At 46.8% G+C, this 22,029-nt stretch overlaps 1 protein-coding gene across 1 annotated transcript in view; it reads right to left on the minus strand.

Moving 5' to 3' along the window:
- The window catches only part of LOC144607895 (uncharacterized), a 34,199-nt gene extending 29,351 nt beyond the window's left edge, over positions 1 to 4,848 (minus strand). Inside the window, exons 1-4 of the mRNA XM_078425022.1 lie at positions 4,716 to 4,848; positions 4,601 to 4,620; positions 3,546 to 3,668; positions 2,473 to 2,575 (exon numbers count right to left, since the gene is read on the minus strand). Of these exons, the coding sequence (XP_078281148.1) occupies positions 2,473 to 2,575; positions 3,546 to 3,668; positions 4,601 to 4,620; positions 4,716 to 4,848 (379 nt within the window). The remainder of the gene's footprint in view (positions 1 to 2,472; positions 2,576 to 3,545; positions 3,669 to 4,600; positions 4,621 to 4,715) is intronic.
- Positions 4,849 to 22,029: the final 17,181 nt, after the last annotated feature.

Consider the following 22,029-nt stretch of genomic DNA (forward strand, 5'->3'; position numbering starts at 1 on the left):
GTGCCCCAGTTGCTCCAATGACTACAGACACTGACTTCACACATCATGGAGTCCCTGGAGAGGCTGGTGCCCACTCACCTGCGACCCCTGGTTAAACCCTATCTGGACCCCCTGCAGGTCACTTACCAAACACAGATGGAGGTTGAAGACGCCTCATCCATCTGCTCCATTGTTCCTACGCTCACCTGGATAAGCCGGGAAGCATTGTGTGAGTCATGTTTTCTTACTTCGCCAGTGCTTTTAACACCATCCGACCTGCACTGCTCGGGAGCAAACTGATGAAGATGCGGGTGGATGCTCCATTGGTGTCCTGCATCACCAACTACCTGACTGGACGACCACAATATGTCAGGCTACAGAACTGTGTCTCTGACATGGTGGTGAGCAACACAGGGGCCCCACAGGGGATGGTCCTCTCTCCCTTCCTGTTCACCATCTATACTTAGGATGTCTGATATATCTCCGTTTCCTGCCACCTGCAGACGTTTTCAGATGACTGTGCAATTGTGGGCTGCATCAGTGAGGGGAGGGAAGCTGAATACGGAGGTGTAGTCAATGTCTCTGTTGGGTGGTGTGGGCTGAATCACCTGCAGCTCAACTCCGACAAGACTAAGGAGTTGGTGGTGGAGTGTAGGAGGAGAGGAACACCCCTGTCCCCTGTCTCCATCACTGGTGTGGATGTGCAGTTTACCAAGAAGTACAAATACCTTGGAGTGCTCATGGACAGTAAACTGGACTGGTCCAGGAACACTGAGGCCCTGTACAAGAAGGGACAGATCCAGCTGTACTTTATGAGAAGGCTCCGCTCCTTCAACGTCTGCAGTAAGATGCTGCAGATGTAGCCAGTGCCATCTTCTTTGTTGCTGTGTGCTGGGGCAGCAGGGCGAAGGCTGCAGATGCCAATAGGATCAAACTCATCAGGAATGTGTAGGAAAGAACTGCAGATGCTGGCTTAAATCGTATAGTAACAGAAAAAGCCAACTGTAATCTTGGGGATGTTGCCCTGGTAAAGGATGCTGATGTTGGATTGTTTATCCTACCAGTTGATTCGGAGGATCTTGCAGAGACAGATCCAGAGGTTTGATGTGGTGGCTACAGTTAGTGCTTGCCACAGAAGAAACACCCATCACTGCTCCCATGTGCACCATCAGCTTTGTGGTGTTAATCTTCAAACATTCACTTCCAGAGGCAAATGTTACACTGGTGTGCTAAAGGTGATGGTCAGCTTTTCGGGGCCCGAGCTAATAGTGATGGCGTTGCCCATTTTCAGGACTAACCAATTTAACCAATCCTCAGTGAGGATTCTTTACGCTGCTTTGTTCCAGCACTGTTCATTCCGTCTTGCTCACAGCTTTGTACAAGGCACTTGAACTAATGAAACACCTGGCAGCAGCAATCTTCATTCAGAAGCCTGCATTGTCATGGCAAATATGTAGTAGGAAGAGGCATGGAAACCTGAACCTGCCAGAGAGCATCTTCAACATCATTTAGTTTCATCTACGACAATAAACCTGAACATTTATATTCCAAAGTATACTTGGCCAAAATGTTGCAAATTTGTGGGTTAAAAGAAAGAACATTATTTAAATAAATAACTAACAATGTAAACCATTCAAAATACAGGTTGAAACTCTGGTCCGGCAGCTTCCAGGTCTAGCATGTTTGAATCTGGTGCCACAAGGACAACTCTTAGTATTTGCAAAGCTTCTCCATGTTAGAAAAATTTGACGATAAAAAATGTAATTTGATGGAATCTATGTAAAAAAAACAATGTGGATATAGAACTAGTTTACCAAAGATAAAGGCACAGCTGGAGGCCATTTAGGAGATGTGCAAATGAACCGGCAGTCCTCAGGGTTGCACATGGGTTTACGTAGGGGGTTCTCAATCTCTGTGTTCCAGCGCTAGTTAGGTCTCCAGGTGCCAGTTTTAACCCCTACAGTCATTATATCCTCCGAGAATCAACCACATACCGTATATTTGAAAAACTTCTGATGTACAAAAATATTAAACCAAAACTTACAATGTAAACAAAATAAAAGGTAGGTAGCTATATTTTTCGTAGGATACGGGTAACATCATTCCAGAAATCAAAGATTATTTATGACATGATTTACTTTAACAAAATCAAATCTGCAGCACGTAAAGCTGGAGTAACACAGTGGGACAGGCAGCATCTCTGGAGAGAAGGAATTGGTGATCTTTTTGGGTCGAGACCCTTCTTCAGTCTGAAGAACTGTTTTTCAAATATGTGGTCGACTCTCAGAGGATTTAATGACTAAAAATGGGTTGAAACTGGCACCTCGAGACCTAATCAGTTTGAAGAAGGGTCTCGACCTGAAACGTCACCCATTCCTTCTCTCCAGAGATGCTGCATGACCTGCTGTGTTACTCCAGCATTTTGTGTCTATCTTCAGTTTAAACCAGCATCTGCAGTTCCTTCCTACAAATAAAATATTGGCTGTCACTTACGAGTTAAACATGATGAGCAGCAGACACCATCATGTTCATATTTGTCTGTGTCACACGCAGTTACTTGTGAAAGTTGACAAATCAGTAATAGAATGAAGAAAATCTGCAATTAAACGATTAAATACAATGATTAATAAAATTAAATTAAATATAATTCTCGTAACAAATAGTTCCACCGGGGGTTTAAAAATATTTTGTATTTCGCTACATTGTGTAGCAGTACTATTTCATCAATATTAATAAAGAACAGTGCCGTTTTCTGAATTCAGACTAACCGGCCTATAGTTCCCACTATTCTGCTTTGCTCCCTTTTGCAGCGGGGTAATATTGGCAATTTTCCAATCATCTGTGAACTCTCCGGTAGTGATTCTTAAAATATCAGTCAATGCCTCCACAATCTCTAAAGCCACCTCTTTCAGAACCCGAGGGTGCAGTCCATCTGGTCCAGGTGACTTATCCACCTTCAGCCCTTTCAGCTTCCCAAGCACCTTCTCCCCAGTAATAGCCACTCCACTAACTTCCAACTCCTGACTCTCTTGAATTTCAAGCACATTGCTGGTGTCTTCCACTGTGAAGACTGAGGCAAAAGTTATTCAACTTCTCTGCCATTTCTATATTCCCCATTATCACTTCTGCTGCATCATTCTCCAGCGGTTCAAGGTCCACTCTGCCTCTTTATTATTCTTTACATAACTGAAGAAACTCTTGCCATCCTCTTTTATATTATTGGCTAGCTTACCTTCGTATTTCATCTTTTCTCCCTGTATTGCCTTTTTAGTTCCCTTCTGTTGTTCTTTAAAAGATTCCCCATCCTCTGTCTTCCAACTAATCTTTGCAATGTTATCTGCCTTCTCTTTTAGTTTTATACTGTCCTGACTTCCCTTGTCAGCCACGGTCACCTCTTTCGCCCCTAGAATCTTTATCCCTTGTTGGAATGAAAAGATCCTGCATCTTCCCCAATATTCCCAGAATAGGGCCTGGGGAATAGCATCTGCTGTGGACCTGTTGTGGCAATAAACAAATTGCAGTGGATCAAGGTTGTCTGGGAGACTGGAGTTAATATGCATCTAAACCTGGCTCTTGAAGAACTTCATGATGGTGAATGTCAGAGCCACTGGATAGTAATTATCAAGGCACTCTATCTTGCTGTTCTTGGGTACTGGGACAATGATGGTCATCTTAAAGCTGGTAGGAGCCTCAGAATGGAGTAGGAAGAGATTAAAATGTCTTAAAATAGTCCTGTCAGCTCCTCCAGAGACCCCAACATTCCTTCCAGGTGAGACGGAGATTCACCTGCACCTCCTTTAACCTCATTTTCTGCATCCAGTGTTCCTGATGCAGGCTCCTGTATGTTCAGTAGACAAAGTATAGACTCAGCGACTATTTCACTAAACGCGTGTTCAGTCAGCCAAGGCTTACTGGACTTCCCAGTTTCTATCAATTTAACTACCCGTCCCTTTCTGTCCTGGGCCTCCTTCATTGCCAGACAACATGCAAATTGGAGGAGCAGCACCTCATAAAAGAGGAGCTGGCCATCTGTATGGAGGACAGAGATGTGTGATGCACCTGTCACCGTGCCCACCGGAAACCAGCACCTCTGCGTCGCTAACGTTTTCAATGATTTTAATCAATTAAATTAACTAATTGATTATTTAGCGCCTCATATTTCACTTGAATAGCTTACAAATTAGCAGTATGAATGATGATAACTTGTACAAACACCTCCATCCCCCTCCCTTCACTCTTCCCCTACATCCCCTCCACTACAATCAGTCTGAAGATGAGTCCCGACGCAAATTGTCACGAACGCATGTTCTCCTGAGATGCTGCCTCTATCTTTGGTATAAACCAGCATCTGCAGTTCCATTTTATTATTAAAAAGGGCTCTCTATGATTTGGGGGATCTATGGAGGATAACTTGTGCGTAACATTTTAAGCTGTATCCTGACCATAATAAACTGAAAGAATGAAAGCCCAATGCCAGACAACTTTGTATTTGCCAAATTTAGCCTATTTATTTCAACAGGAAGGAAGGAATTATTAACATCAGCAGAATAAGAAACTGAAAGCTAAAACTGTATTTTGGCTTAAATATCCCCTTTCACTAGAAATGTGATGATAGTCTTACCTTTATCAACTCTTCACCTCCTGTACCGGGAAAAAAAAGAATAATGTCAGCACATTTTTCTAAGGAATCTATGGATTTGACATGCATTTGCTCGCACTGACACATGAACAATTACTGAAAACAGTTGGATTTTCAAATTCGTGAATTTGAAACTGATCAGAGAAGCCCTGGACTATTAATTCAGACATCACCATATCTCCCTCGGGATTCATCTTTGTTTTCAACACCATTATCACATCCAAGTTCATCTCCAAACTCATACAACTTCGAGACAGCACTCCATTCTGCAACCAGATCATAGACATCCTGACCAACAAACCACAATCAGAAGATAGGTCCTTTACTTTAATTCTCACCACCGGTCAGTACTCCACCAGGGGGCGCCCTCAGCCCCTTCCTATAATCCCCATGCACTCACGACCACAGCCATATACCAGTCCAATTCAATCTACAAGTTTGCAGACGACACCACCGGGTGCTACTGTCAGTGTCAACCTCGCCAACAGCCTGTCTTGTCCCTTTCTTCTTTTGTTGTTTTTAGTCCGTTTTAATTGTATGTTTTAGTGAATCTTTAGTTTTTGTATGATGTGGGGGAAAACCTTTTTATCTCTTCCCTCGACGACGGAGCTGTGACTTTTTCCGTAACGTATCTCCGTCCTCACTGCGGCCTAACATCGTGGAGCTGGCAGTCCCTTTGTTAGGGATCGACTTCGGGAGCTCCAGCTGCAGGAGCATCGACCGCCCCGAATGCGGGAGCCTCGATCACAGACTGTGGGAGCTTCGATCGCCCCGACTGCAATCGATCGCCCCGACCGCGGGAGAAAAGGAGGAAGAAGGTAAATTGTTATTTGCCTTCCATCAGAGTGGGGAATGTGAGGTCGCCAAAAAACAAGATGGCCGTGCTGCCTGCACTGGTGGGGACTCGGAGGGAGTGCCGTGAGTGCAGTGATCTCGGTGTTTGAGGGGATATCGCTACATTAGGAGTCTGGTGCAAGTGTGGACAGCTTTCTGACTGTTCGGGCGGACAGGGACTGCAGAGAGAGTGACAGTGATCGGTACAACTCTGGTCACATCACGGTGAAGGAGCAAGTGTGTGGCCCGGACAGTGAACTGATGGCTGTGGGTCTCCACTTATGCTGTGTGCCCTGGGGATTCTCACACGCCGCTGGGGTGGCTGTTTATATTTAATTTTTATGTCGTTTTTTAAAATCTTGTTGCTTTTTTGGTATGACTGTATGGCAAATCAAATTTCACTGCCTCTCAGTACACGTGATAATAAAGGACCATCGATATACAATAATGACAAGACGGAATATAGAAAGGAGATTGAGAATCTTGTAACTTGTTGCCAAGAAAACAACCTCTCCCTCAACATCAGCAAGATAAAGGAGATTGTGATTGACTTTAAGAAGCAAAGCAGTATACACACCCGATGGAACTGAAGTAGTGATGGTGGAAAGCTTCACCCCTGTCCCTCCTGAAGCACCTGTACCCAGAACATTGAGCTGCCAGTCCTGCCCCTCTCTTAACCAAGTTTCACTAATGGCTACAATGTCCCAGTCACATGTACCTATCCATGCCCCAAGCTCATCTGCCTTAACTGTCAGGCCCCTTGAATTAAAATACATGCAGTTTAAACCAATCTTCCTTCCTCGCTCTCTGCCTTTATCCTGTCTATTCTGTCCACTAAACTTTCTCTCACCCCCTCCAAACCAACTTCTAACCTCTTACCTGCCTCTGTCCTGAGATCCCACCCCCTGCCAATCTAGTTTAAACTATAGGTCGGTTAGTCTGACTTTGGTGGTTGGTAAGATTTTAGACTCCATTATAAAGAATGAGGTTACGAAGTACTTAGAAGTTCACGATAAGATAGGCCGAAGTCAGCAAGGCTTTGTGAAGGGGAGGTCTTGCTTGACAAATTTGCTGGAATTCTTTGAAGAAGTAAATAGCAGGGCAGACAAAGCCGAGTCGGTAGATGTTGTTTACTTAGATTTTCAGAAAGCCTTTGATAAGGTGCCACATGTTAGGCTGCTCAGGAAGATGAGAGCCCACGGTATCAGAGGGCAGATACTGGCATGAATAGCGGGTTGGCTGGATGGCAGAAGACAAGAGTGGCAATGAAGGGGGCTTATTCTGGTTGGCTGCAAGTGACGAGTGGAGTTCTGCAGGGCTCGATGCTGCGGCCGCTACTCTTCATGTTGTATATTAATGATTTGGACGAAGGGATTGAAGGCTTTGTGGCAAAATTTGCAGAAGATACGAAAATAGGTGGAGGGGCAGGTAATGCAGAGAGAGCAGGGACTCGGACAGGTTTGGAAAGTGGGCAGGTAAGTGGCAGATGGAATGTAGTGTCGCAAAGTGTGGAGTCATGCATTTTAGTAGTAAGCATAAATGCGTAGACTATTTTCTAATGGGATGAGAATCCAGAAATCAGAGGTACAAAAGGACTTGGCAGTGCTGGTTCAGGATTGCCAAAATGTTAATCTGCACGTCAGATCAGTACTAAAGAAAACAAACTCAATGCTGGCATTTATTCAAAGAGGGCTTGTACACAAAAACTGGGATGTAATGTTAAGGCTCTATAAGGCGCAGGTAAGGCCGGTTGGAATATTGTGAGCAATTTTGGGCACCATATCTGAGGATGTGCTGGCTCTGGAGAGGGTGCAGAGGTTTACAAGAATGATCCCAGGAACGAGTAGGTTAACCTATGATGAGCATTTGTCAGCACTGGGCCTGTACTCACTGGAGTTTAGAAGAATGAGGGGGGGGGGGGGGGGGCTTCATTGAAACATACAGAATAGTGAAAGGCTTGGATAGAGTGGATGTGGAGAGGATGTTTCCACTAGTGGGAGAGTCTAGGACTAAAGGTCATAGCCTAATAATTAAAGTACTTTTAAAAAGGAGATGAGGAGAAATTCTTTGGTCAGAATTCTTTGCCATAGAAGGCTGTGGAGGCCAAGTCAGTGGATATTTTTAAGGCAGAGATAGATTCCTGATTAGTACAGGTGTCAGATGTTATGGGGAGAAGGCAGGAGATTTTATAAATACATAAGGGGGAAAAGGGTAACTAGAGAGAGTGGACCTCTCAGGAATCAAAGTGGTCACCTCTGTATTTACCGAGGAGAAAGACAGTAGGACGGAGGAACTTGGGGAAATGAATGGAATTGTCTAAAGAGCAGTTAGTGCTACCGTCGACGAAGTACTGAAGGTGCTGCTGTGTAGGAAGGTAGACAGATCTCCAGGGCCTGATCAGATATATCTGAGGACATTGCGGGAAACTAGAGAGGAAATTGTGAGAGCCCTGGTTGAAATTTACGAGTCTTCCTTACAGGAGAGGTAGCGGAAGACTGGACAGTGGCAAATGCTGTGCCTCTTTTTAAGAAGGGCTGCAGGCAAGATGCTGGGAACTATAGGCTGGTGAGCTTAACATCTGTAGTTGGAATGTTACTAGAGTATTCGGAGGGACAGGTTATTCAGGCATTTAATGGGCAAGGTCTGATTAGGGATAGTCAGCATGGTTTTGTACGCGGGAGGTCGGGTCTCACAAATCTGATTGAGTTTTTTGAAGACGTGACCAAAAAGGTTGATGAGAGCAGAGTTGTAGAGGTTGTGTGCATGGATTTCAGTAAGGCATTCGACAAGGTTCCGCATGGTGGGCTGCTCTGCAAGATTAGACTGCATGGGATTCAAGGAGTGATTGCTGAATGGATAGCAAATTGGCTCCATGGAAGGAAGCAGAGGGTGATCGTGGAAGGTTGCTTCTCGGACTGGAGGCCTGTGACTAGTGGTGTGCCTCAGGGTTCAGTGCTGGGCCCGTTACTATTTGTCATCTACATCAATGATTTGTACAAGAACATACAGGGGAAGATTAGCAAGTTTGCTGATGATACAAAAGTGAGTGGTTTTGCAGATAGTGAAGATGGTTGTGAAAGATTACAGCAGGATCTGGATTGATTGGCCAGGTGGGCGGTGGAATGGTTGATGGAATTTAATAGAGAAGTGTGAGGTGTTGCATTTTGGGACTTTGAACAAGGGCAGGACCTACACAATGAATGGTAGGCCGCTGGGCAGTGCCGGAGGTGCGATTGTTTTCCGGATTTTGTCTCCGGTTGCTCTGCGGCCTAACATCATGGAGCTGGCCGCCTTGCGCGACTGACTTTGAGCCCCACCACAGGGCCGTGGACTTACCATCGAGCCTGCGATCCCTTGCCTGGGAAAGCCTGCGAATTTCACCATCGAGGAGCTTGCAGTCTCAGATAGAGTCTGATGTCGTGAAGCTCCAAAGGTTCCGGTAGGTTTAGGGGAACTGAGTGTTCAGCGAAACGATGGCCGAGCCTACGCTTGGTCTGATTCCTTCTATCCAGAGATGCTGCTTGCCCCACTGTCTTATTTCAGTATTGTGTCCGGTTTCTCTGGGATTCTGTGTAAATAGAATAGCCTTTATTGTCAACCAAAAACATGTTTCTGGACGAAATTACGTTACCCAGTCAACAATGAGAAGCAATAAAAATAAAGCAATAAAGCCCACAATCACAAAACCAACATAAAAACATCCATTACATCGAGTCTCCTCCAGTCACCCCCTCACTGTGATGGAAGGCCAGAATGTCTTTCTCTCCCCTGCCGGCGATCAGGCTGTTGAAGTTGCCACGTTGGGGCGGTCGTGGCTCCCGACATTGAAGCCCCCGCCGGGCGGTGGAAAATCCCGCGGCCTCCGTGCTGGACAGTGAAAGGTCCGCGGCGGGCCGACCCAAGCCCCGCGATTCGGGGCGGGCGAAGACGAATTCATGAAGACTGAGGGGGTGGGGACACGGGGTGAGGTGGACACTGGGGCCGCAGAACCTTCTGCCGCCAGGGGGAGCCATGTCCAGCTGCCCAGCCAATACTCCTCCCCGCCGCCAGGGGGAGCCACGTCCAGCTGCCCAGCAATACTCCTCCCCGCCGCGAGGGAGAGCCGCGCCCAGCGGCCAGTCAATACTCCTCCCCGCCACCAGGGGGAGCCACGTCCAGCTGCCCGGCAATACTCCTCCTCGCTACCAGTGGGAGCCACGACCTGCGCCCATCCATTACTCCTCCCCGCCGCCAGGGGGAGCCGTCCCGCCAACCAATGGCGGCGTAGCGGTCGGGGTTTGAATGCAGACGCTGAGGAAAAGCCGCTCGTAATGACCAAAAATAAAACCCATGGACGGCACCTTTGGCCAGGGCGTAAAAGGCAAATATAAACAAGTGTGTCGCCCACTCACCGCTCTCCCCGCCTCACGGTTGCGGGGGGTCACCACACATAACATAACATAACAACACTTTATTGTCACTCGGCTTTTTACACCGAGCGAAATTTCAGCAGTCACACAAAACACAGCAAAAAAGAAAAGAACACAGGACACCCGACCCCAACACAAACATCCATCACAGTGACTCCAAACACCCCCTCACTGTGATGGAGGCAACAAAACTTCCCCTCTCTTCCCCCCGCACCCACGGACAGGCAGCTCGACCCCTACCGAGGCAAACGACACGCACAGCCCCCGCAAGGGGATGGAAGGCCCCCCGGCCGAGCCGCCCCGGGCACCGAAACGTCCCGCAGCCACACCGGGCGATGTTAAGTCCAGCGGCCGAGCCGCACCGGGCACTGAAACGTCCCGCGGCCGAGCCGCCCCGGGCACTGAACGTCCCACGGCCGAGCCGCGCCGGCAATGTTAAGGCCCACAGCCGAGCCGCGCCGGGCGATGGAAGGCCCCGCGGGCGAGCTGCGCCCCGGGGAAGAGACCTAATAAAAGAAAGGTTTCCCCCGCCCCGCCCCGCCCCGCCCCACACCCCACCACACATACACAGCCAAAAACAGAAACAAAAAACATCCCAACACCGACACAAACAAAAAAAAAGAAAAAAAGACAACAGACTGTCAGAGAGCCGCAGCCGTTAGGCGCAGCCAACTCCTCCCAGTTACCTTTCTGCGCCTCTCTCTCTCTCTCTCTCTCTCTCTCTCTCTCTCTCTCTCTCCCCCCTCACCCATTCATTCATTCGCCGTGGACAGTCACCGCGACACCGAGTGACTTACTGCGGGGAACGCGTATCCTGCAGCGGGGAGACGAGGCGCTGATGGCGGGAGAACACGATCACCGTGTGATGCTGACCGCGGATCACCTGCGAGTGGCGAGAATGTTCCCGCGCTTCGGCTTTTATCCTATCGGAGGGCGGGGCCGTTGTGGGGGCGGGGGTGAGGGGCTTTGGGGGGGGAGGGGGGTGCCGGGAAAGGGGCGGGGGAGGGGGGACGGGGAGGGGGAAGGAAGTGGGGGGGGGACGATGTTGCGTGTTCGTGCCTTGGCTTTGATTCACTGCGGGCATGATCCCCGGACATAAAGGGCCAGAGCACAGACGCCGGGCCAGATGTACCGGATAGGTGGCTGTTGCCGTGTGACGCAACGCTGTCTGCAGGTACGTGTACCGCAGCTCAGCGTGTAACAGGAACATCAGCATCTGTCAAAGTGATGGGCAGAACATAAACACCACGTGTTGGGCAGAACATAAACACCACGTGTTGGGCAGAACAAATACACCAAGTGATGGGCAGAACATAAACACCACGTGATGGGCAGAACATAAACACCAAGTGTTGGGCAGAACATAAACACCACGTGTTGGGCAGAACATAAACACCACGTGATGGGCAGAACAAATACACCAAGTGATGGGCAGAACATAAACACCACGTGTTGGGCAGAACATAAACACCACGTGTTGGGCAGAACATAAACACCAAGTCTTGCATATGCGACATTTTGTGGTTGTTTTTAAAACTGTTAAATTTAATTTAATGTTAAAGATTTTGAACTGCACTTTAACTTCTGTGTTTGTTATTCCAAGATTTGGCAATTACTTACAATTTCATTCATAATGAATACTGATGAGCCAAGTTATTTTTTTGAAAGTTTTTTTCTGTTCTTACGAATGAATAAATTCGTATGAATAAGTTTATTGGCCAACTATGTATGCATACAAGTAATGTGCCTTAGTACTCCGCTCGCAATTAACAACACAAACAAACAGTAAACAATTAAGAAAAAAGCATAAATATTGAAACATTAAGAATACAACATTAAAGTTTAAAAATGTGCGTGAAATAAACCAGACTAAAAAGAGACAACAAGCGTATATGTCCCATACGAAAGCACTGTACCTACTGTGGGACTATAATAATAATAATAATAATAATGTATTTTATTTATATAGCGCTTTTCATATACTCAAAGACACTTTACAGAGATTTAGAGAACATAGGGAAATGAATAAATAGATAAATAAATAAATAAATAAATAAACGAACAGAGAAAGGAGACAGAAGGTGAGGTGACCTTCAGTGGTTGAAGGCAGTACTGAACAGGTGAGACTTCAGCGATGTTTTGAATGTGGTGAGTGTGGAGGAGTCTCTAACGGTTTGGGGTAGTGAGTTCCATAGGGTGGGAGCAGCGATGGAGAAAGCCCTGTCCCCCCAGGATCTGAGTTTGGTCCGGATGTGGGGGGATAGGAGATTGGCAGCAGCAGAGCGGAGGGTGCAGGTGGGAGTGTGCCTGTGGAGGAGGTCGGTCAGGTAGGATGGGGCCAGGTTATGGAGGGCTTTGTAGGTTATGAGGAGGATTTTGTACTGGATTCTCTGGGGGATGGGGAGCCAGTGGAGTTTATAAAGGACGGGGGTGATATGGTCACGGATCGGGGTGTGGGTGAGTAGACGGGCAGCGGAGTTTTGAATGTATTGAAGTTTACTGATGATTTTTGAGGGTGCGCCATAGAGGAGGTTGTTGCAGTAGTCCAGACGGGAGGTGATGAAGGCGTGGATGAGGGTTTCTGAAGCTATGGAGGAGAGGGATGGACGGACCCGGGCAATGTTTTTGAGGTGGAAATGGATTCATTTAAGTTGAAAAGTGCACAACAGATCCTTGCAATTTTATCAATTTTGGGTACTAGAATTTCAGAGTTGGTCGTCATGTCCTCCAGTGGTATACTATGACTTAGAATTAGGTATTTTTGCTTGACAGCACCAATCACACGGCCTACATGAATGTGTAAATGTGCAATCTCATGGGTTTTTTCCACATCCAGTGCAGATAGTTGTGCTTTCCCTCTTGTTAATGCAGGAATTTCTGCTTCACAACTGTAAAATCCGGCATCATCTTTTATGTCAAAACCACGATCAGCTAAAATGACATCCCCAGGAAGCAGGTGGTCAAAAAAGTTAGATGAAAGTGTAATTGTTTTATCTGTGCCTCTGCCTCCTCAAGCCCCAGATAAAAATGAAACAACACCACTTGGTGTTATATCTATTAAAAATTTGATGGTGTTCTGGTGTTTATAGTTTGACCAAGTCTGAGCCTGTGCCTCTAAACTCATAGGTCTATTACAAAGTACTTCACAGCAATCTACAATCACTGCCACACGCTTTCCAAATGTCCGCCGAAATTGCATGGGCATGGTCTTCCACAGAACCTCTCTTTCAGGCCAAGCAATTAACTTGGATATGCCGTAAAGTGCATCAATCCCAGTATTGAATACGCGCTATATTGTGGATTCACTAACAAAGAATCGATATGCAGGATCTTCATGAGGCACTGCAAGTCTGAGCTTCATCAAGATGATCAGCAACTGCTGAAAATGTGTTAATGAATGTCCAGTGGGGAGCTTGTCCTTAACATATTTGAAGACTCCAAAGACGTACAGGTATGTAGGTTAATTGACGGGATAACATGTAAAAATTGTCCCTAGTGTGTGTAGGATAGTGTTAATGTGCGGGGATTGCTGGGCGGCGCGGACTCGGTGGGCCGAAGGGCCTGTTTCCGTGCTGTATCTCTAAATCTCTAAATCTAAAGACCACCATCAAAACGGCAAACGTTGGTAAACCCATGTAGAAGTTAACGTTTTTGTCATCCTTGGAAAAGCTTTCTTCAGTAAGGTTAATTTAGGCTGCTTCTTGTCTTGCTTTAGCGAACACTTTATTGTTGCCGTCTATAGACAATAGGTGCAGGAGGAGGCCATTCGGCCCTTCGAGCCAGCACCGCCATTCAATGTGATCATGGCTGATCATTCTCAATCAGTACCCCGTTCCTGCCTTCTCCCCAACCCCCTGACTCCGTTATCCTTAAGAGCTCTATCTAGCTCTCTCTTGAATGCATTCAGATAATTGGCCTCCACTGCCTTCTGAGGCAAAGAATGTGCTTCCAGTACTGTTATGTCTGCTGCACACATTTCTGTTTGTGTTGATGTGTCCATTGTTTCTTTGACTGGTGTTTGTGTTTCCATGTGAAGTTCATGGCGTACTTGCAGCTGCAGTTCAAAGTTTTCTTCATCATTAACCTGTTCAGCATCATCTTGCGGAGCAAGTTCAGCATCATTGCTCACGGTTACTCCGACTTCCACAATTTTTTACAGCATAAATGTTGACCATTTTGGAGGTTTTTTCAAGGTAATAATGCATGTGTTGCATGCGTTACTAGTGTATGCCGGAAGCTGCGATGTCCTCCAGATGGCTTGAGCGACTCCATGCGTCACGCACTTTGACCTTATGTGCAATCCCCTTATACACTGGCCCTATCCCCGAACTCTACCTCCGCTACATTGACGACTGCATCGGTGCTACCTCCTGCACCCATGCAGAACTCACTGACTTCATCAACTTCACGACTAACTTCCATCCTGCACTGAAATTCACTTGGACCATCTCCGACATCTCCCTACCGTTTCTAGATCATACTGTCTCCATCACAGGGGACTAACTATCGACTAGGGTTACCAACTTCCTTACTCCCAAATACGGCACAAGGTGACGTCACCGCCCCGCTCCCCATGTAGCCTCACCCAGATAGTGGTCACGTGCTCCCGTGTGAAAGTCAGCTAGACTTATCTATGAAATAATTCAAAGAACACACGACTCAGTTAAAACTTTTTACTTTAACACCAAGGTGGGAGAAGACACAGCGACCTGAGTGCACTGTTGTTCACTCAAGCACCTGCTTCCGTCCTCTCAAAGAATACCCCGAATATATGCAATATTAAACAGTTCAAAGCAGCACAAAAAGCACATCCAGTAATTTTCCAGTGTTACATGACATCATCTAGTCTTAACAATAACATAGTACAGTTCCCATAGTATAGTTCTTTTAATTGTTAGGGAGTCAAACAGGAGTACAGGGGAGTAAAGGGGAGTTGCATAGCTAAGCTGATTAGAGATGCACCGTTAGGCGATAAGGAGGCACCATAGCATCTAGTTCAGAACATTGGAATGTCCAGTCCTCAACAACAAACCCTGAAAAACAACTTCTAAACCTTGGGAAGCAACTTCTTATCTGCAGGTGTCCAGGACTGTGAAGGACTACTTCCCACGAGAACTCTTCAGCTTAAAGAGCAAATTCAGCTCAAAATGTATGCCACAGTTAACACAAAATGGTTTCTAGTTAGCACAAAATGGTTTCTACAGAATTAACTCTTACATTCCCCCCTTTGATTATTCTATAATCACAACTCTAACTTAAAGCATAGATCAAATAATGAAGCTAGAAGCGATACAATTGCGAATACATGGCGCACAGCAGTATAGCAGTAAAGCAACAATTATAATGATCAAAATAATACTTCCATAGTGCCATACAAGACCCCAGATCGATCCCCATCCATTAAACCAGTTCCACATACCCTGGGCTCGGTCAACAGCTGTTCCCCACACCCTTGATCTTGGCTATTGCCTCTTTTATATGGGTAACCAAATTAGTGATATTGGAGGATTCATCAGAAATATAAGTACAACATTCCTGTCCAACGATCGGCCAGAATAAAATCTAAGGCCATACGATTCTGTAGCAGCACCGTTCTCATAGAGACCATTTCAGCTGTAAGTGACCCGATTTGGGCTTCAGTCTCTGACGCGGTAGTAGCTGTATTATTAGCCAATTCCTCCAATAGCCCAGAAAGGCGGTTAGCCTCCAATACACTCCAACGTACTCCATACCAGGGTAGCATTGTCATCCCGACACCTTCACCTGGGAAGATATGCCGCTTCGTTAACCGAGATCTGGGTACAGGGTTATTAAAAGTGGGATGATATGTTATTAGATTAAAATGCCGTATAGCAGGAACTACATAAGCAAGATAGCAGCAGCCCTTCCAGTGATGGGGGCCAGTCAACCGTCTGACCACACTTTTATCGTCCGGTGGCATCCCCGGTAACCACGGGTAAGCCCATGATCCACTTATAAAGTAGGTGCCATTAACTGGTCGGGGTGGGCCGGAGATGGTGCTTGTGTCCATCTCTGTGCATGAATTACTTCCCAGAAAAACCCCTGTGCCCTTGTTATAGCAATGACAGGTGGTGTTAATTGGCTCCTGGGAAACTTCCATTATCTTTAATCGTGGAAGTTCACCCCCCTTTTTTACCTTTATTTTCCAATTTGACTTAAAAGATGGGACGTACCATCCCTTAAAATTATTGTACTTCGGGGCCCATCCCTGTTACTCTGGCAAATTGTTTTATTAACGGAAGAAGAAAAGCACTGTAAGGCATATCTTTCAGTGATATTCAGTGGAATAGGAATCCCTCCTTTCCCATTACATGGTATTGCTGCACAAATCCAGCATGACTGGTCGGTAGGGGTGAAACGTTATGCGTACAAGTGAGCCGCTTTAAGATACACATTTTTTTTCCATGCCTCAGTCTGTGGAATCAGGGAACTGATAACTCTAAACACTGTCCACCACATAGTCATAGGAGAATTCAGGAGAGTGGTGCAGCGGTAGAGTTGCTGCCTTACAGCGAATGCAGCGCCGGAGACTCAGGTTCGATCCTGACTACGGGTGCTGTACTGTACGGAGTTTGTACGTTCTCCCCGTGACCTGCGTGGGTTTTCTCCGAGATCTTCGGTTTCCTCCCACACTCCAAAGACGTACAGGTTTGTAGGTTAATTGGGCAAATGTAAAAAAAGAATTATCCCTAGTGGGTGTAGGATAGTGTTAATGTGCGGGGATCGCTGGGCGGCGCGGACCCGGTGGGCTGAAGGGCCCGTTTCTGCGCTGTATCTCTAAATCTAAAAAAATGTAAACATTTTTTTTAAATTCTTGGCTCGGTGCAGTTGTCTTCTTGCAATCAGAGTGATGTATTCACCGAGGGTGTCCTTCTACCTTAACGGCTGTTGGAGTGGTGAGTAGCACTAGATATGGACCTTTCCAGCGGTTGCCCAAGTTCTGTCGGTCCCAATTCCGTATCAGGATGTAGTCACTGGCCCGTAATCGTCCTTTATTTAGTCGTCTCGTCGACGGGCCGCTGGGCTCCACGTACCTGTAAATGCAAAACTGACAAGGAATCTGTTAATAATTGTATGTACGTTAACAGGCGCTCATCTAAGGCATGAAGATCATAAGTTATTTCAACATTCTTTGAGGCTCCCTAGGGAGTCCAGAGAGGTCTTCCATACATTACTTACGCAGGGATTAAATGTGTAGTAGAATGAGGAGTAACACGCATAGCAAAAAGGCCCAAGGGAAGAAGTTGGACCCAGTTAAGCTTGGTTTCCTCCGATAATTTATCAAGCTTGTTTTTCAATGTTCCATTTGCTCGTTCCACAATTCCTGCAGCTTGCGGATGGTGAACACAGTGAAATTGCTGTCGTATATTCAATTGTTTACACATTTCATCATTTACTTTAGCGGTAAAGTGTGGTCCATTGTCTGAACTGATAACAGTACGCAGTCCAAACCTTGTTATTATTTTGCGTAGTAAAACAGCAACAGTATACTGGGCTGTTGCATTAGTAGTAGGGACTGCTTCAATCCATCGACTAAAAAGATCTATAATAACTAAACAATGCTTGTAATGTTTTACTTTGGGTAAGTCAATAAAATCAATTTGTATGCACTGAAAGGGCCGGTGCGGTTCAGGCGTACGTCCTGGTTCGGTCCGCATGGCTCTTCCAGGGTTGTGCCTCTGGCAAATTTGGCATTGGGACACAATGTTCAGCACTGCTTTTGTCAATTGTGGATGCCACCATGTGACTTTACAATTATCCAACATTCCCCCCTTACCTCCAGCATCTGCAGTTATTTTCCTAAACAAAAATTCAGACATTGCTAGCACCAGCATGAGTGACCATCACTGCACTTTTGATTTGAAGAACGTGAGAGGAGTCAAAATACAAGTTGTTAAGGGTGAGAATAAATTCTTCCAGGTAGCAGACGGAGAGCGTTAGTTGAGGGGAACCGAGTGGGTTTCTGTTCAAGGATGGATCGGAGGGTACTAAAGTTTCAAGTTGTGTAGGAAAATAACTGCAGATGCTGGTACAAATCGAAGGTATCACAAAATGCTGGAGTAACACAGCAGGTCAGGCAGCATCTAGGAGAAAGGGAAAGGTTGGCGTTTCGGGTCGAGACCCTTCTTCAGACTGAAGCTTCATGTGGGTAATGAAGGTGCAAAGGGACTGGACATCCATGGTAAACCTGAGACGATGGAAGCCTAGGAATTAAAAGTTACTGAAGTAGTGAAGAATGTATGAGGTGTCTCGAATATAGGTGGGAAGCGACTAAACTAGGGAGGACAAGATAAAGTCAAGTTATTTGAGATGAGTTTGGCGAGGAGGAGCAGGAAGAAACAATTGGACTTGTAGGATAGTCCTGCTTGTGAATTTTGATATGGAGATAGAAATGGGCAGTGTGGGTTTGGGGAACTAAAAGGTTGGAGACTTGTGGAGGGGAAATCATCAGAGAAATGCTTTACCCTTCGATATGCTCTGGATCCGGTGTAATTCTGCATTGCTTCAGGGTAAATAGAACACGCACAGAAAACATTGCACTGCGGCGGCTCCCAAGAGTCAGGCCAATCCCACATAGAACCTTCCAGCACAGTGATGGAAAGTTCCGGGGGCGACTCCCAGCTACGGGGATAAGTAGCTGGGGTTTTGGCGCGAGACCCGTCTTCAGTCTCTCACTGGAGCGGAGAGTCGTGTGCTGCTAGAAATAAAAGCCTTTACGGAATTTGCCTGGCTCCACGCCTTCATTCCAGGCTCGTTTCACACACCACCACAGCACTAAATTATTTAAATTAAACTGCAATCTGCATTGTTTTTAACTTTAATTCTGCAGTAAATACCATTACATGCACAGGACATTCAAGTCATGCTGAAATATTATCTGCTTACCTCATTTGCTGGTCTTTTATTGAAACCTATCAGAAACAAAAATATAAGGAGGTTTTCAATATAAATACTGATAAATTGATTTACTGTACCTTTACTTTAGTCTGCCATATTTTGATGTGACATTAATCGATGTTTTACAAGAAAAAGTCACTGGAGCTATGATCTGGCAAGAATGGTCCGCGGGATGGTTCTATTTTGCCAAAGTGAAGCTGCAGATCGCGCTACAACTGTTCTCTTTGGCTCAGTTCAGGTTGACAGAAGATCCAATTACAGCTGGAGGGAACTTTAAATTGCAAAGCATTGTTCTGATAATGTTACAACATGTTTTTGCAGATCCCACACACAGGTGCGTCTCCATAATTGCCAGATGAAAATGCAGTTTCCAATCGGTAGGCCTTGTCCAACTAACTAAGTAACAACCATTTAGAATAAAGGCGAGGCCATTTAAAACTGAGGTGAGAATTAACCTTTTCACCCAGATAGTTGTGAATTTGTGGAATTCTCTGCCACAGAGGGCAGTGGAGGCCAAATCACTGGATGGATTTAAGAGAGAGTTAGATAGAGCTCTGGGGGCTAGTGGAATCAAGGGATATGGGGAGAAGGCAGGCATAGATTACTGATTGTGGATGATCAGCCATGATCACAATGAATGGCGGTGCTGGCTCAAAGGGACGAATGGCCTCCTCCTGCACCTATTTTCCATGTCAATATTTAAACCAATCCTTTAATGCATTTGTAATACCATTAACTCTCAATCCTGATCAGGCGGGTGGGCAGAGAGGGTCGGGTAGATCTAGTAAGGAATGAAATGCAATCCTTTTTACACTATTATGTGTTTGTGTGTGTGTGTGTTTGTTTGTGTGTGAGTGTGTGTGTGTGTGTGTGTGTGTGTGTGAGTGTGTGTGTGTGTGTGTGTGAGTGTGTGAGTGTGTGTGTGTGTTTGTTTGTGTGTGAGTGTGTGTGTGTGTGTGTGTGTGTGAGTGTGTGTGTGTGTGTGTGTGTGTGTGTGTGTGAGTGTGTGTGTGTGTGTGTGTGTGTGTGTGTGTGAGTGTGTGTGTGTGTGTGAGTGTGTGTGTGTGTTTGTGTGTGTGTGTGTGTGTGTTTGTGTGTGTGAGTGTGTGTGTGTGTGAGTGTGTGTGTGTGTGTGTGTGTTTGTGTGTGTGTGTGTGTGTGTTTGTGTGTGTGAGTGTGTGTATGGGTGTGTGAGTGTGTGTGTGTGTGTTTGTTTGTGTGTGAGTGTGTGTGTGTGTGTGTGTGAGTGTGTGTGTGAGTGTGTGTGAGTGTGTGAGTGTGTGTGTGAGTGTGTGTATGGGTGTTTCCGTACATAAGGGTACCAACCTGTGACAGGGTGACCACTTTAGAATGTTACTAGCTGCCGTGGACGCGTTGGGTCCAAACTTCTCCTGCATTGGTGTAACACCCTCCCCACCCCCACTCCCCCTTCCCCTCCCCCCATTCACCCACTCCATACCCCTCAATCCCTCTTTTCTCCCCCGCCTCCCCTCTGCCCCCCCTCACCCACTCTATCCTCCCTCACCCCCCTCAAAACTCCCCTGGGCCGGGGGCAGATGAGGGGGGAGAGGGAAGGGGAGAGGGAGCCACTGATCCCGGCCCCATCACTCAGGAGGTTCCTGCAGCCCTCCGAGCGGCAGCCCTCCCTCAACTGCGCGCGCACGCACGGATCCTGTGGCCATCTCCCATTGAGACGTTGAACACGGAGGTATTACTGCGCAGGCATGGCTGACGGGCAGGGCAAGTGGAAAAGGGATTTATTAAAGTTTAAAAACCCAATAACTTTTAAAATATGACAACATAAGGGTACCAGCGGTAGAGTTGCTGCTTTACAGCGGTAGAGTTACAGCGCAGAGGTAGAGTTGCTGCTTTACAGCGAATGCAGCGCCGGAGACTCAGGTTCGATCCTGACTACGGGTGCTGCACTGTAAGGAGTTTGTACGTTCTCCCCGTGACCTGCGTGGGTTTTCTCCGAGATCTTCGGTTTCCTCCCACACTCCAAAGACGTACAGGTATGTAGGTTAATTGGCTGGGTAAAGGTAAAAATTGTCCCTAGTGGGTGTAGGATAGTGTTAATGTGCGGAGATCGCTGGGCGGCACGGACTTGGTGGGCCGAAAAGGCCTGTTTCCGGCTGTATATATATATATATGATAATTTGAATGAAACTTCCTCCAGCACTCCGCAGGCAAATGGTGAGTAAGGTGGGCCTAAAATTGTTGCACTATCGTGTACCGTTTTGGCTGTATTGCGGGATCAAACAAACAAACATACAAGATGAGAGTTTTAGTAGTATATACTAGACTCCGTTGGGTCCAAATCTCTCCTGCGGCCTCTCCTGGGACAACCCTCCCCCAACTGACGATCCTGCGGCCCAGCGATCCTCTGCAACTGGCAAAGCCCTTTGTCGGGTGGGGAGTGTCCCCCATGTTCGTGGGCGGTCGAGGGGGGGACAGGGAATGAGAGAGGGTGCCACTCACCTCGGCCCCGTGCCGCCAGCGCTGCAGCCAGAGCGAGCCGTGAACCCAAAGCCTCTCCTACATTGGTCTAGCACCCTCCCCTCCCCCACTCCGTCTCCTCTCCCCCCCACTCCCCCCCCCTCCCCATCCCAACTCAGTCCTTCCTCCCCCACCCTTCTCCTCCCCCCCAACCCCCTCCCGCCCACCCTTCCCCACCGCTCCCCTGCAGAACCCCCACTCCACCTCCCCCTCTCCTCTTTCGGTTTCCGATGGGTTTCTTGGAACGCTACCCCATCGGAAGCTGAGGAATACCTGTACTAGATGAACGGGACCTAACTGCGCAGGTGCGTACAGGTAACTACTAGATGAACGGGACCGAACTGCGCAGGCACGGAACAAGTGGTGACACGTGAGTATTACATTAACGGGACCTAACTGCACTTGCGTGGACATGTTAGTATTAGATGAACAGGATCCAACTGCGCAGGTGCGGACATGTTAGTATTAGATGAACGGGATCCAACTGCGCAGGTGCGGACATGTAAAACTGCGCATCCCGCATTGGCCGACACTCGGGCGGCTCACATTGTCCCGTCACACGTTGAACGTGACAAGACATCGGTTTTATAAGGGAATATTTAAACTTTAAAATCTGTCTAACATTAAAAGTATCAGACCAATTTGAATGAAACTTGGATGAAAGGGTCCCCAGGACAAAGGTGAGTCGAGTGGTCCTAAAATTGTCGCGCTGTCCTTTGACGGGGGCAAAATAATACGGTTACATCACAGGCA

The sequence above is a fragment of the Rhinoraja longicauda genome, chromosome 30, assembly GCF_053455715.1.
Source record: "Rhinoraja longicauda isolate Sanriku21f chromosome 30, sRhiLon1.1, whole genome shotgun sequence".
Taxonomy (NCBI): domain Eukaryota; kingdom Metazoa; phylum Chordata; class Chondrichthyes; order Rajiformes; family Arhynchobatidae; genus Rhinoraja; species Rhinoraja longicauda.